General features: G+C 33.3%; 2 protein-coding genes across 2 annotated transcripts in view; both read left to right on the top strand.

The window, feature by feature from the left end:
• The first annotated feature begins 1,708 nt into the window (after positions 1-1,708).
• Positions 1,709-2,119, top strand: LOC100166494 (G-box-binding factor). The gene has a single exon (XM_029486257.1). It carries the CDS (start codon positions 1,709-1,711, stop codon positions 2,117-2,119), a length of 411 nt encoding a protein of 136 aa, XP_029342117.1.
• Positions 2,120-12,741: 10,622 nt separating this feature from the next.
• Positions 12,742-15,930, top strand: part of LOC100570533 (homeobox protein vnd) — a 141,277-nt gene continuing 138,088 nt past the window's right edge. The window contains exon 1 of the mRNA XM_029487416.1: positions 12,742-12,870. The gene's annotated coding sequence lies outside the window, so the exon portion shown is untranslated. The remainder of the gene's footprint in view (positions 12,871-15,930) is intronic.

Genomic DNA, 15,930 nt, shown 5'->3' with positions numbered 1-15,930 from the left:
CACTTTATCAAAACAGAAAATCAACTTTAGAAATGTACCTATTATAATCACAATTCATAAATCATAATATTATTTACACCACTATATTTAAACTATAAAAAAAACAAATAAATAATCTATAAAAATTACAATAGATATATTATGACACAGACCGCGTTGTACAATTAATTTTAGCCTTAAATTTTGAAAGAAAAATCGAAAATGTGTATCATTATAATCAAATTTAGTCTTAACTTAAAATACAAAAAATACAAATAAAGTCGGTCAAAAAATACGAACGGTTGATCTTATGTTTATATGTCAAATAATAGAAATACATTTAATTTAGATACAAAAAAGTTATAATCTATGTAATTTACAATCGCTCGCCAAGTATACATTTATTTATACACACTATGTACCACGTGTCTATGAAAACTGGGTACACTATGTCACTCTATAAAACAGTTAATATATACCTACACTACTCAGTTACCTATACATATTTTATAATTCTGTGCGAGATTGACAACCTAATAGTCTAATTTCATATCCCGCAGACAGAATTCAAAAATATGTATAGGGTACTAAGTAATATAGCTATGGGTAATTTAATTATGAAGTGTACCCTGTTTTTGCAGACTCCGCGATTCACATATTCCCTGCAGTCACAGGGAAATTAAATCAAACCAGACCGATTGTTTTAATTTTAATAAAAAAATAAAAATCCAGCTGGTTCAACTGCGATTTTGATACCTATATCAAACTAATCATTTAAGTATTATAATTTGTCTGATATCTGATCATAAAGCTTCTCTAGGCTGCATAAAATGCTCTTGCTCAGCTCCAGCCGATGAATACCAATATCTAGTTGTGGCACTGCAGCCTATAACTCTGTATTATTAGCTAGGTATATGTTATTATTGCGTTGTAATAAAATCGAAAAACGTGCCATTGACAGGCGTTAGGTTGTTTTAAACAGCTCATCAGGTACATCGCATAATCAATGCTTGCATTGAGCGGTTACGCGAGGAAACGGAGTATCTTTTATTTTTGAAAAATATTAATGCGTACCCCTACTAATATTTTTCCAACTCTTGCACTGCGTGCATAATATAGACATATCTGTGTCCATTAATAGTTATAGGTATATGTATCGAGAAAAAATACGAAAAAAATAGTATAACCTTAAACCTACTCGGCTGATTAGTGATTAGTGTAAACTATAAACCCAAATGTTTATATATACTGCACACGTGTGAATTCGTACTTTCGGTGTAGAGAATAAATGTCTAAAATCTTTGGTGACATTCGATGATTATATAAAATTAAAAAATAGTGTAGTCTTCGAACACACACACACACATACGCACTTATGTGTACACTTGCATGTGTGTACAAATACGCATTGTGTACATAACACTCACACGCACACACACACACGCACGCATACATCCAAGACATAGATATTCGTAAGGATCCGGTGCTGTGGATAAGAGGTCGTCTTATCTATATCGCCTCCGTCGCCGTCGTCGGCGTGGCGTTTCGAATCGGTTATTCAGTGCGTCGTTAGGCCGCACAGCGACAAACGCGCGCAGTGTGTTCGACTGTAATCGATTGAATATAGATCGAGAAACATCTAATAGAGAAACAAACACCATCGATCGGTCAATAACCGAGAACGAGACAACAGCGTTCGATCGCCAGATACCGACCCTACGGCGTCGACATGTACCACGCGCACCACGAGCACGACGTCTTGACTGGAGCCGACCCGATGGTCTTACAGCAGCACCATCACCATCACCAGGATCATAACGGAACCACGTTTATGCCGGTCATGAACGATCAACAGCAGCAGCAGCAGCAGCAACATAACCTTCAACACCAGCATCACCATCACCTGCAGCAGCAAGACCAACAGCATCACGAAGACCACATAATTCTACAACAACAACAACACCACCATCACCACATCGAACCCACCGATTCGGGCGGTGCCCTGGTCCCCTTCGGCCCCCAGGAATCTGTAGTCGGCGGCGGTGGTGGAACACAAACGGTTGGAGCTTACGAGACTAGCTGCTGGCAAATACTTCCACCGGACTACCCGTATGACGATGACCTGAGATACGACAGGTAAGTTTCATAAATTTACGTAGTCCATATTATTGTTATATATATACACGTTGAAGTTGCATCATGGTTAGTATTTTGTGTACACATAATATTATAATTGATAGTTTTTCGATCTTGTGCACTAGACTAGGTCGTGGCGGATAATTGAATTACGGGCTTATCGCGGCTTTTGACACATTTAGGGCCAGTTTCACCGTCTCTGATTAAAGTTAACCGGAGTTTAATCGGCCGAATTTGCCCGGTTAAATATCTGTTATCAGTTGATTAAGCTTAATTGAAGTTTAACCGTAGACGGTGCAACTGGCCCTAACACAGATTAGTACATGTACCAACCTCGCCTTCTCGTCCGATTTGTTCTGGCAATACGATCGCCTCACATCCTCCATCCCTATAACCAGCCTCGCAAAAAGTATCTTATCCACATCCCTAATACTGCATAATAATATTATATACCTATATAATATCATATTCCTATTATATTATATCAATTTGATTGATACAATTAATATTATAATATACCGTTCGACCACATAACTCATACAATAATGCCGTGGTTAAATAATTATTGAATTTAATATATAATTAATATACACGTATTATTATTATTACAAATTGTCTTAGTCTTAATGCGATATGCGACCGTGGTCCTCCCCCGCCAAACGCCTAACTTAAACAAAACTAACCGTTACCAAGTATACCGCGATGTGATGCAGTTATTTATTGAGCGAACGGTTTCGTTCATGGCGTTCGGTTAAAGTGCACTCGTAACGCTATGCGTGAATCGAAACGACATCGGCGAGTGCAATGTGCCCCTCATACCGAGTGTACCTATACTGGTATTATACAGTCACGGGAAAGAGTTGTACGACTTTCCCCGTTTTCGGTCAGGATTTAATGTGCGACATAATGTATTATAATCGAAATGGGAAAGCTCTCGACGAATTTGCGGTCGTTTGAAATGCTTTCGTGCTAGGTCGTCGAGAGTCTATATCATACAAGTATAGGTATAGGTACGTACCCAATATAATATTATATACTACATAATATATTATTATTGTTATACCCCGTCGCATGTGAGTATTTATAATAATATAATATACCGGCTGTGCAATATCGTGACGGTCGGGTGAGTAGTAGGGATGTAGGGGGTGAGGACTTTGAATAATATCATGGCGAGAGACACTGGAAACCGAAAACTTGTTAAAGTCGTTATACGCCGCCTGGAGAGAGGGAGAGAGAGATGCACTCACACACACACACATAGAAGCTCGCGTTCGTTATAATGTTTATTGCGCCGAGTGGTTGGCCCCTTGAAGTTTGCGTTTGTTGTTATTGTTATATTCGTTATACTATACCCTCCACCGCGCCGACCGTATAATATACTTAGCTGTGGGCACACACTTTATGCCGAAAGCACACGAAACGAGCTAAAAACCAAAAAAAAAAAATTATACACGATATAATAATATTATGACTATATATATAATAAGATACATCGAGCTCCGTGAATGTATTATTACTATATTATACACGCAGGTCTTTATATATATTATATAAATATATATGTATATAATGTAACATAAACGTACCTAAACCGACGACGGAAAGGCCGAAGGAGGGCGTGAGAGAAACCGTCAGCTGCGGCCGATGATTAGACGTGCACAACCACGTGCCTGGCACTGCAGGTTTTCTTTTCCTTTTTCTTTTTCCGACCGATCGTCCGCAACGTGCGAAGATTGTCGTGATTAACGCGCCGAATATCCCCTAACAATAATGACCTGAAACCATTAACGATAATATTATATAAGTACGTGGCGTTATTGCTTTGATATATTATAATATTATATCATATGCGTGTAACAGCAGTGGGTATAGGTAGGTACTTACGTCAAATTCGAACGGATCGCTGCGGTTCGTTTCAGACGACTAGACTACGGGCTATATATTATAATATATTATCGTTTATGTCCACAAGAGAATTTATTTTTAATTATTATCGTATATAGGTGGTCGCTTGCGCACCTATATACTAAACTCCTCTAACATTTACGATCTCTGCAATATCAGCTGATTGTCTTAAAGCTAATAATTGTTTTAATTATATTATACGATGTTATAAATAAATGTATGATGCAATCGTTGTTATTTATCTTAACGCGTAAAGTCTTAAGCGTGCCATACACGATACAAATACAGCAGTGTGCGGATCCAGAGGGGGCAAAGGGGGCATTCCCCCAATCATGGTAGTTTCCCTTTGTTTTACACTATGTTTAGCCAATTTTTGTACTTTCCCCCCTCCCCCAAAATTAAGCACTGGATCTGCAACTTGTGAAATACTTAATCGTACGACAAATTGTACACCAGTTGTATGAACTAGTATAGTATAGTCAATATTAGTCATACGAACTTGCAGTACGCGACTACCGCACTCACATTCGTACAACTTACCTACTACAAGTTGTACAATTCATCGTTTTTATAATATAGGTACTGGTAGGAGCGTTGAATCGATCTAACCTATTTTTTTTATATATTGTACTAAATAAGTGTATACAATTTACATTGACGTATAGAAATAACTGAATATGATGAAGGTACCTACGTTAATAATAATATGTCCTGTGAAACCCTGTAATATTGTATTTGATTACTTGATACATACATTATTCGTTGACCCTTTATTATAATATAGGCGAAAATAAACACAGCACTATGTTGTATGTAGGAGCGCCTACAATAAATTATTAAAGTAGGTATAACTGAGTGGATTTTGAAAATAAAATATTTACGAGCAACGAAGAGTTAAAAACATAGTCACGCTATAATTTTTAACCTTCAATCACGTTATTATTTTAACATTCTTTTTACGAGTTTTAACTTTGATCTACGTTTTAAAGTTAATTAATTTAAACAATAATTATGATGAAAAATTATTCGTACGAAAGTACCTAGTTCCTATATAATATGTATTCTTTATATAACATACACTTATTTTATTTCGTCAGTCGTTACGATTGCCAAAAAATTTTCACATTATTATATTTTCTACTGACGAATCCGAATTTGAGTTTATTAACTACATTTCAATACTTCTAGCTATTTATCATTATTAGATTACCTACCTACTTGTTAATTGTTTTGATTTATTCACATATTTTCCACATAATTTTATTTTTCAATCACTTGTCCTATTCCACTTATTCTAATAAAAAATTGAATTTATTTTTACTTAAGAAATACAATTTATATACATCGATTAATAAGTCATCTGTATCTATATTATTCACTATACGAGGAAAGTAAAAACGATTCACCACACGTATTTCTATCACCTCCCTATTTTATAAAAAATAAATAATATATAATTTATATTATATTACATGCGATATATGTACCTATATTATATTGCATAGAGCATAGAGCATGCGTAATAACCAATTACCCTATTTTTTGTGTTCACGTGCGCTCTTCTAAATAAATTAGTGAGAAAATATACATAAGTTCGTTTTCACCTGCTCCGGACGGGGTTCGGCCAGTCATATTACCGAAAAACACAACAACAACAATAACAACAAATAACCGACCTTATATACTTATACCTGGATCAGCTATGTCTGATACAGAGTGTCGTGCACACGCGTACCTGTATAAAATTTTAAAAAAAATACGAAAAAAATGAGGGGGTATGAAGTATAGGAAATAAACTATATACATACATGTAAAAGCGGGTGGCGGGGGTGTTGTTTAATTAAGGGCAGATGAGCTTCGGTGGGTCACGAAGGGAGCAGTCTAATTGCTCGGAACGAACGCAATTTGTCGGTATATTAAAACAAAAATAATAATATAATAAAACCATATCGCTCGTCCATTAGCGCTCCGCTGCCACACACACACACACACACACACACACACACACACACACACACACACACACACACACACACACACAAATACACGCACTTGTGTACTATTGCCGTCGATCAGGCGATGCGTTTAAAAAGCCTTTTTGTCGCCCGCCGGGCGGGTGAGGTATAATATAACAGCGATATGGTTATATTGTATTATGGTCGTGCGAGTATATTGCATTTTGTATTTTTGTATCGTATAATATTATATTATTATAAATCAATAAACGACGATGGTTTTTTTTTCGGTATTTTCAAAACGATTAAATCAACGCGAAAAAGAGTGTTACAGCCTTACAGGAGTTGTATGGATATTATAATAGGGTGATGTCCTTAAATTTGAAAGCATCAATGTAGCCCGCCGTGATTTGACGGGCACTTGTTATATTATTTATTATTATATTTGTAATTTATCTGGAAAAACTAAGAAACTTTTGAAAAATCATCGCTTGTGAAGTCAAAACATCCGCGTTCGTTTTGTATACAGCCCAGAAAGGTGCTGCGTGAAACCGTTCGATACTAATATACTATATAATAATATTACCATTTGTATAAGGCGTAATAATAATATATTAAGGTATATAAATTATAAGCGCCCCAGAAAAAAAATAAAAAGGTCAGGATTAATCTGATTTGGTAGGTAAAAACTATAAATCCATTTCTGCGTCTTGATATAATATAAGTAATAGGTACCAAGGTATCTACCCTATAAACAATATAATTTCAACATTTTAGATGCATAAATTCTTGCCTATGGGCAAATATGGCTATATTATAGTATATAGTGTTAACTGTCTATACAACAGCTATTTTTGTTTCGTATTTCGTCATATCTATGTCTACTAGCGGACTGATAAAAATATGTTATATACTTATAGGTATATTAAGTGTCTACAATTATAATAATTAATAGGAATTCGCAGTGATTATTCCATGGAATAACACTTATTACCTATTTTAAAGTCGTTGAAAATATTTTTTTATATAATTTTAAGTCGTAGCCAAACAACATTTTTGTAAGAAAAAAATTGTTTATTGTTAAAGTGTTTTGCTGTTGGGCATGAAAAAATTCACGTATTTTTGTATTTCATATCCTGGAGCAGAATATTCCTAATTAGTAATTTTCTATATATAAAATAAAATTTCGGGCGAGTAAGTAGTTATATTATAATTAGTTATAAGCAGATAGGTATTTAAATTGGCGGTCCAATCTTGTTCCACTACACACATGGCTCATTTGAACTTTAAATACTTGTGTACTCGTAAAAACTAGGTACTGGTCCGAAATTTGTTTTTTTTTAGTAGGTAGGTACCTACATCGAAATACTCAGAAAAATATTTTGCTTTTAAAATAAGAAATTAAAAACGCAGAATGTCAATCAAAAACGTAAAAAACTTTAAAAAATGTATAACGATTAATAATACAGTTTTATTTGAAAATTTTTTTTTGTAACGAGCTAAATGCGTAAAAGAAAAATTGTCAAATATACGATTTTTGAAATAATAATGAATGTTCTACGATAATAGAACCAATTGGTTTAATAATAATTATATTGTATTATATCACCGAATATTCACCGATCGTCGGAGCAAAGGATGTACACTGTAGGTATATAATGTGTGTGCTGTGCAGCAGTTTAACAGTGCGCATCCAACAGAAGCAGAAAAATAATATATATTATAAACGCGCCCCATTGTACACGATCGGTGGTATTTATATACATCACATATTGAATCGGGACTTTGTACAATAATATAATAAATATATAATATATTATTATATCGAACCACCGTACCGATTTAATAATAATGTGTAACAACGAAGCCCGGCGTCGTGTGTATTTGTTCTATTTTATTGCGTTTCCCGCGCTAATTTTTATAGTGTTATTAATCCCCGTCAGTACCTTTTATACACACACAAACACATAACATTTATATAAAGTTTTATATTCGCACTCGATTTAAGTGTTATTGTACGACGTCCGCGCCCACGCGACACTATCGCACCTATATGTATAGTCTGGCGGGGTGAATAATGTGTGTGTACTGTGTGTTATGCAGTGTTTAGCCGTTTAGGCATATCGTATTGCGTATTTCACATGCTACATACTGTGCACACGTTAATAATATTAGTTAATACTTTTTAGTTATTAATAAGCATAACATAATAATTGTATATATCATAGGAATAAATCTGAATTGCGCATAACGGCGGTTGCGCGCGCCGTTTACTGCGCACGTAGGCGGTGGATTAGGATACCGAACCGAACGTGCGACACGTGCTATAACAATATGTGGGGTAATAAACTTTATGGATATTTGACCGACAGATATACGGAGTGTATAGACATGTGTACCATATTATATCATTCTTTATTATGTATATTATCAATTATGTATATAATACACTTATGGGCCATGGCTGTGTACAATCGTGGTATACTCGTATTGACATGGTGGTATATATTAGCTGCGGTTTATACCTGCACGGTATCGTATAATATTACAAATCGTAATGGATATAATTATAATCGTCGTGAGTTGGTTGATGTCCCGCAGTAAACGTTGACAAAACATTGTTATGGTTTTAGAGTTTAGAAATTCAACGGCAAATACAAAATATTGGCAACAAAATGTGTTTCTGTATACTATACAAATATAATTATATTGAGATAATTATATTGAGATCAGTCTTGAATCAGGTCTATTCTGTATAGAAATGAGCTGAAAAGCTGCAATCATTATTATGTGCGTTTTTCAATCACAGTGACAGACATTATAATAATGCTACACGGTACAAAATTGCATGTAGACGCATATTATATTAAGTACAGTATTATATTTTAAGCATCGGACTACCAAAAAAAAGGCTTGTTGGCGATGTCGTGGAGTCCTCGAACGGAATTTTTCGTTACTGTTGTTATTATTATTATATTTTTATGGGTCTCTTGACACGCACACGCAGTACAACGAATATTATTATATTATGTACATATATTTTTTTATAATACACTCGTCTCCGAGCACATGCGAACGGGTTCGAGGGGCTGTTGACGTCCATCGTGTTATTCGGAATTCACCGGAACAAATCAATGGTAGACACTCATCGCCACCGTTTAATTTTTGAGAGACTCTAGAGAAATGTTTATAGGTATTCTTAATTCTTTTACATAATATATATTATTAGCTCGCTCTTCATATTATTATTGTAAGCGGTAAAACGACCACTTGTGAAAACGTGAGGTTCACACAACACACGTATCGCTGCTTAACATTACACAATATACTTTACGTTACAACAGTGGATATTATAATAAATTGTAGGTACATATTTACAAGACTCGGTGTTAACGATAGTTAAAAAGTTTAAGTTAAGATACTTTTAACTAAATTTAGTCTTGACGAAGTTAAAATCAAAGCATATTATGTATTACAATATATTATGCAGTTATGAAATTAGTAATTTAATTTTTATAGTCACGTAAAGTTAATTATTTTCCTAATAATGTATAATATACTTTTACCAAAATATTTGATAATTGCAGACGATAAGCGTTTATTGTATTCGATTATAAAAATCAGTGTAACTGATTTTTTAGTAAGTTAAATATAGGTAGTTAATTTATTTTTCTTTCTTTTTTCTATATGTAAATAGTAACTTTAACAAGTTAAAAAAAAGAAAAGTAATTCAACTTTATAAAAAACTTTCATATTTTCTATATACCTAGGTAGGTATTAACTTAGCTTAATGAGTTAAGATATTAGTTAATTTGAGTCACCTTGCATATACACGCAGTGAAATGATGAATCCACGTGATCTATTCTACGCCTATACGCCTATACGCGTTAAAACAATTTGTTCCGAAATATTTTAAGTACAACTTTTTTAATTTAATAGTTTTCGGTTAGTATGTAGTACCTATGCTTATATCATATGGGTTTATATACCTACAACAAGGTTTTCAAAAATGTATTATGTGTGTCTGCCACGTGCATTAAACCCATCATATACATATTATTATATACAAATGAGTAATTACAAAATAATAATATACATATTATACCTACAGGTAATTTGACATTTAATAAACGTGCTTACGCATCATTATTGTCCACTAATCATACACTAAATAAAATTGATTAATGTACATAATAATAATTCTCTATCTTTAAATTGGTTTTCAAACAATTTTATTTACATTCGATGTGGTATATAATTTTTGACGAGCCTTAAGCATAATAATATACATTATCTATATCCAGCATATAAACAGTATTACAGTATTATCTACTGTATACACGAATTAACTCATATAATGTTTTAAGTAAGCATAGATTAAAGTTTATTTAAGCCACACGTTTAAAGTCTCAATAAGACATTAAGCGCATAGGTATAGACAATAAAATGTAATTCGTACAATTTCGTTTAAGAGAGTATACAAATAAATTGATGAAACAATTACTCTGCAAGCTATTTAGTTTAAAAAAAAGCAATTTTTTACCACAAATGAGAAGATTTTCGTGTAAGTGTTACCTAATACGTTGTTATTATCTATAGTATAATATGTATTGTCGATTTAATATATAAATTTATGATATAAGCAATAATCTGAGCTAAAAGTTATGGCTGCATTTATAGAAACGTTTAAGTTATAGTTAGGTACCTGTATTCGTTAGCTCTCGATCGAATAAGTGAGTACATACTTACTTGTTAAATTAGTTATGTACACAAAAATAAGTGATAAATCAATATAATTTACTATACCTAATATATAATGCAATTTGTAATATAATTTTTTAATAGTAAAAATTTGCTATTTAAATAAAATCATACTACCTATATATGATACTGATGGTAATTATTGAAAACCTTTAACCACTAATTATAAATACAAATATACAAACAAATATGGCAATAATTGAATTCAATCTGAAAATTGTTATTCGTAAATATCGTAGTTCATGTAATTATTTAATGTAGTGTATTAAAAAGAAAGACTATACTAAATACTTGTATAGTTGTATGAATAAGAATCAATAAATCCCATTTATGTGGATCATTTTACTTACAATCATTGTAAACCTAATATGAATTGTATAAAAAATTATTAAATTTATAATAAAAAAATATTTATGAGAATCGTAAATCGTTTATGAGTATTGTTACATGTAGGTAGCGGATTCCTAAAAATATAATAAGATACAGAATGATGCATCGTTATAGTTGACGTGTAACTTTACTCATATAACACAGATAATACGTTATAATACATTTAACAAAAGACACTTATTATTATGTTAGTATTTTTAAAGTATAATATATTTATTATTATTTTTTATCGTTCTAGTTATTTTAATTTTACTTATTTTAGTGACAACATTAATTTTTTATTCATTATTCTTAGTAATACTTCGATGGTCAAAAATCGAACTTTGGACTATAGTAGTTTATGAGTAGCCAAGTATTTAAAGTTTAGATGAGTGGTACAGGACAGGACTACAGGAGTACTCCACAAAATATTGGTCCACTGCTTTGCTTAAACTTTAAACAATTATAACTATAATAAACTGCTTGTTCTAAATTGTATTATTATAAACCGAAATACACCGAAGAATTTCTGCTTCAGAATATGAAATTAGATATACCTATTTATTGTTATTCAAAAGAGTAAGAAACTTTAAAAAATCTGTACAAACTAAAAACTATAATTTTCCCCCGAAAATATTGTGTTGTACCGATTTTGAATGATGTAAAAGAAACATTTTCTAAAACATTAGTGTTTTATGAAATTATAAGTGCAGTCTCTTACGTAAAATTGATGACCCCGTATATTATATTATAATTACCCGACACTAACCGCCGCCGGAATCGATCTCCACACACACACACACACACACACACGGATAATAATAATAATAATAAATGCGATGATGTATCCGACGCGGCCGGTCGCTGTCGACGGACAACGGTTTTTAAGGGCGCGCGCGCCGCCGCCGCAGTCGTCACTTTCTACCCCCTTCCACCGCGGCCACGCCTGCCGTCCAATCGCCGCCCCGGGCCACTCCCCCTTCACCGAGTTTTTCGCGCCCTCCCGGCCAACACCGCTCCGCCGACGGGGTCGCGGCTAAGGCAACAGCAGCACCAGAAGCAGCCGCAGTCGACTATCGTTCAAGTGGGTTGCTCGTCGACGACCACTGCACCAACGACCCTCATCGCGTCTCGAGTGTCGAAGCGAAGATCGCGATTCTCTCCGATTCTCGACAGCTCTCGTCCGCGACTGTAGTGTACGATTATTATAACTATTATTACTATTATTACTACTATAGCACATAACCACCGCAAACGTGATCTATGTACGCGAGTGTGTGTTTTAATAATATAATAATATTGTCTTTAAACGGATTTCATGTACGTGATAAAAATCACCCGCGGTGTTCACGGATAAGATTTTTTTTCCAATAAAACGATTTTTATTTTAACATAAACCGTGAGATCGTTCTCTCCCGCGGACCACCGGGCACGTGCGACGCTGCCCCGGTCTCTCGATCACAACACGTTACAATATAATACTAATATTACCTATTTGTTATTCGTATATTACGTTATATACGACTAAACCGCAAGTGCGACTCGCGCATAGAATATTTTGCACGCGACCGCGCTCGCCATCATGTCTGACAGCGAAAGCCCAAAACCCGCGGAAGAGGTGCTCCTGCACCATCACCATCACCACCACCCGAGGATACCGCCGTCGCTGCTCGCGTGGTGCCCGGCCATCATGCCACCCTGGTGCTCACTGCTGCCGGCCGCCTGGTGCAATCCGGCCGCCCTCAGGTCCGCTTTCCCGGGGTCAGTATATTATGTTGTTGTTACTGTCGTACTAGTGTGTAGGTATAGGTACCTAAGAAACTTACAAACGTATGGCCACTATATTATGTATATATATAGGTATCACAATATTAGTATTTTAATTTTACATCGCATGTTCGTGATGGACGATGGTGTACTTACACGGTAACCCTCCCCCACGTAATCAACGCGTGTACCGCGCTTTTACCGGGCTTTCGGTTTAGTAATATATACCGACACCAGCAGTATATAGGTATCTATGATGAAATATGTATAAATATAATACGTATCATATAGGTTCTAGCACCAGTATTCAAATTCAGCCTTTGTTGTTACCTGTTTGATTAACGATATCACCTAAAATAACATATATATATATATAGACTACTTGTTATATACACCAAACATTTTAACACACAAATCATCGTGTATATCCGGTATATGTGGTATATATTTGCTACCGTGATGGTTGCACTATATTTAACTTTTTAACATTAAAATATGGGTATTACACGTTTTTTTTTTATCCTAAATATTATGTTTATAATTTGAATTTATAAAAATAATGATCAGAACAATCGATGCAAAATTATGAAAACAAATATTTTTTCTGAATAGGTAATTATAATTAGATCACACGCACAAGTATCACGAGTATATAATACATTAATACAAATAGATACTATAATATATAGATAATTTAAAAAAGATTTTATATTTTATTCCATTAGATAAAGCTGAAATTATTATAGCTTAAAAAAATGTTTTTATAATATAAAATATAAAAAATGTAATCATTATTTTTGTAAACAAATAATTTGTCTAAAATATTTTTAAAAAGAGTAGGCACTTTTTGATTCACAATCATTGAAATGTATAGGATAGTGGGTTTTACAAGAAACTGATTTTTATCTAAATTTATATCATTCGCCTAAAGCTAACAGCTGCCGTTTATTTGCTTTTAATTTGATCGTAAGGGGATGGACTAAACGATTTGGGGAGGAAATCGCTTATTCCCTCCTAAACACACGCCACGTTAATTTAATATCTACAATTAAAACGAAACGTAAATACGCAATATATCATATATATATAATATTATAGGTATAGTATAGTTAAGTGAGACAAAGACTATATTATATTATATTTATATAATATAATTATAATTTTAGTACCTACCATATGTAACTTATCTATAATATTAACATACAATCTAGGTCAGAGTGGTTTTGTAGGTATTTGTTTCCGAAAAATACAAAAACCATAGAAAGGTTCATCCAAATATCCAATGGCCCATATACTCTCTGTCCCTACATAATTTAACTTACATATTTTGGTCTGTTATTGCTTGTCATTAATATCAAGCAAACTTTAGAGTACCGAATGAACTACGTACATTAAATTAATAAACACACATTTATAAAAAAATGTGTAATATTCGTAAATAATGATCAAAGTAAAAGGTGAAAAAATTAAACTACAAAAAATAATTAATTGTTAACCATTTGACTACACAATGAAAGAAAAATATTATCAAATACATCATGCAATTATTATATACGGCTTTTATTTTTTTCTTTCAGTGATTAGATATATTAAATTAACAATAATAATATATACATACTAGGTACTGTACTGTAGTTTTTATTTTAAAATGTAATATAATAATGGTTATATATTATAATAACATTATTAATTTATAATTTTATTAATTAATTGAAAATGTAAAATAAGTATAATTTTTACCAAGGGTGTTAACTCTATATAGGAGATACAACGAATATAGAGATAACAAATATTTATTACAAATATGTCAATCGTGAAATTAGTATTATGCAAAATGCACAGCGTACGTTCTAAAATCATTATTTGGTGTTTTTATGCATATCGACTTGCAGTAGGTATATGTTCACAATCATTTCCAAAAATTAAAAAGCAAAACGTATGTTGGAATTAATTATTATAATATCATAAATCCATTGGTGTGTGGTGTACTGTGTCCTATAATAAGGATTTATGGTACTTTTTTTTGTTGATGACACAATCATGTATTCGGTGACTTTATGTGCAGACTTCTTTTAGGGTTATATTGGTATAAATCGCATACGGCACGACTCTGGGGTACAAGTGTGCAACTCATTGTTGGTAAAATATTCAGACATTCAGTTAGTTGTAGTCTGCATTTCAACGGCTCATAGTTAAGTCCAAATATTTCGGTATGAGTTGGCACTATAGTAGCACTATCTATACATAATATGTAGCTGGTGTATGATAAATATCTCCATCGTGATATAAACGCCGTACCACCCATCGATCCGATATAAAATACGTAAAAGTGTAAAACATTAATATGTTATTATATTATTATAATATATCATCTGCAGTGGATTACTGGCGAAAAACAGCGTTTTAAAACAACGAGTGACAACGCACGTGTCGAGTACATAATATATGGGTACATTAAGGAATGAAAATATAAAACAGCCAATAACTAGTAATATAAAATATTATTATATGTAATGCACACATTTCGTCGACTTAAAATTTATGGCGAGGAAAGGAAAGACGTTAAAAATCCGTGTGTATTAAAAGCGGACTAAGATTGAAAATATTTTATTTTTTTCTAAAAACCGGTAACGGCGCGATTATTTCACATTATGTTACTATAGTATACCAACCCAGAGTACCTACCTAGGTAATGGCCAAGGGGACAATCGAACGTCGAAGCGGGAGGGTCGGGGCGTGGTGGTATCGTAAAATAATAGCTTTTAGTGCATCTCACACACGCGCGCACACCAACATAATAATAATATATATTATATTATGTGATACATTTATTATAATACATAATAACATCATGAACATCATATATATATATCGGTCGAGCTTGATCGGCGGTTGCAGTCGGTTTTGTAATAATAATAATAATAATAATATTTATACCTACATATATAGTCGTTATACGACGACGTGTCGGCGGCGGTCCGTTTGTACGATGATAATAATAATATGTACCGGCTATACCTATAATGTTATACCGTTTTATTGGTGCCACCGATC

This window comes from Acyrthosiphon pisum, chromosome A1 (assembly GCF_005508785.2).
Source record: "Acyrthosiphon pisum isolate AL4f chromosome A1, pea_aphid_22Mar2018_4r6ur, whole genome shotgun sequence".
Classification (NCBI taxonomy): Eukaryota; Metazoa; Arthropoda; class Insecta; order Hemiptera; family Aphididae; genus Acyrthosiphon; species Acyrthosiphon pisum.
Note: the sequence above shows the minus strand (reverse complement) of the source record. Positions and strands in the feature narration are given on the sequence as shown.

Coding starts and splice junctions, on each gene's coding strand:
- LOC100166494 (XM_029486257.1), top strand. CDS start 1,709: ATGTACCACGCGCACCACGAGCACGACGTCTTGACTGGAGCCGACCCG.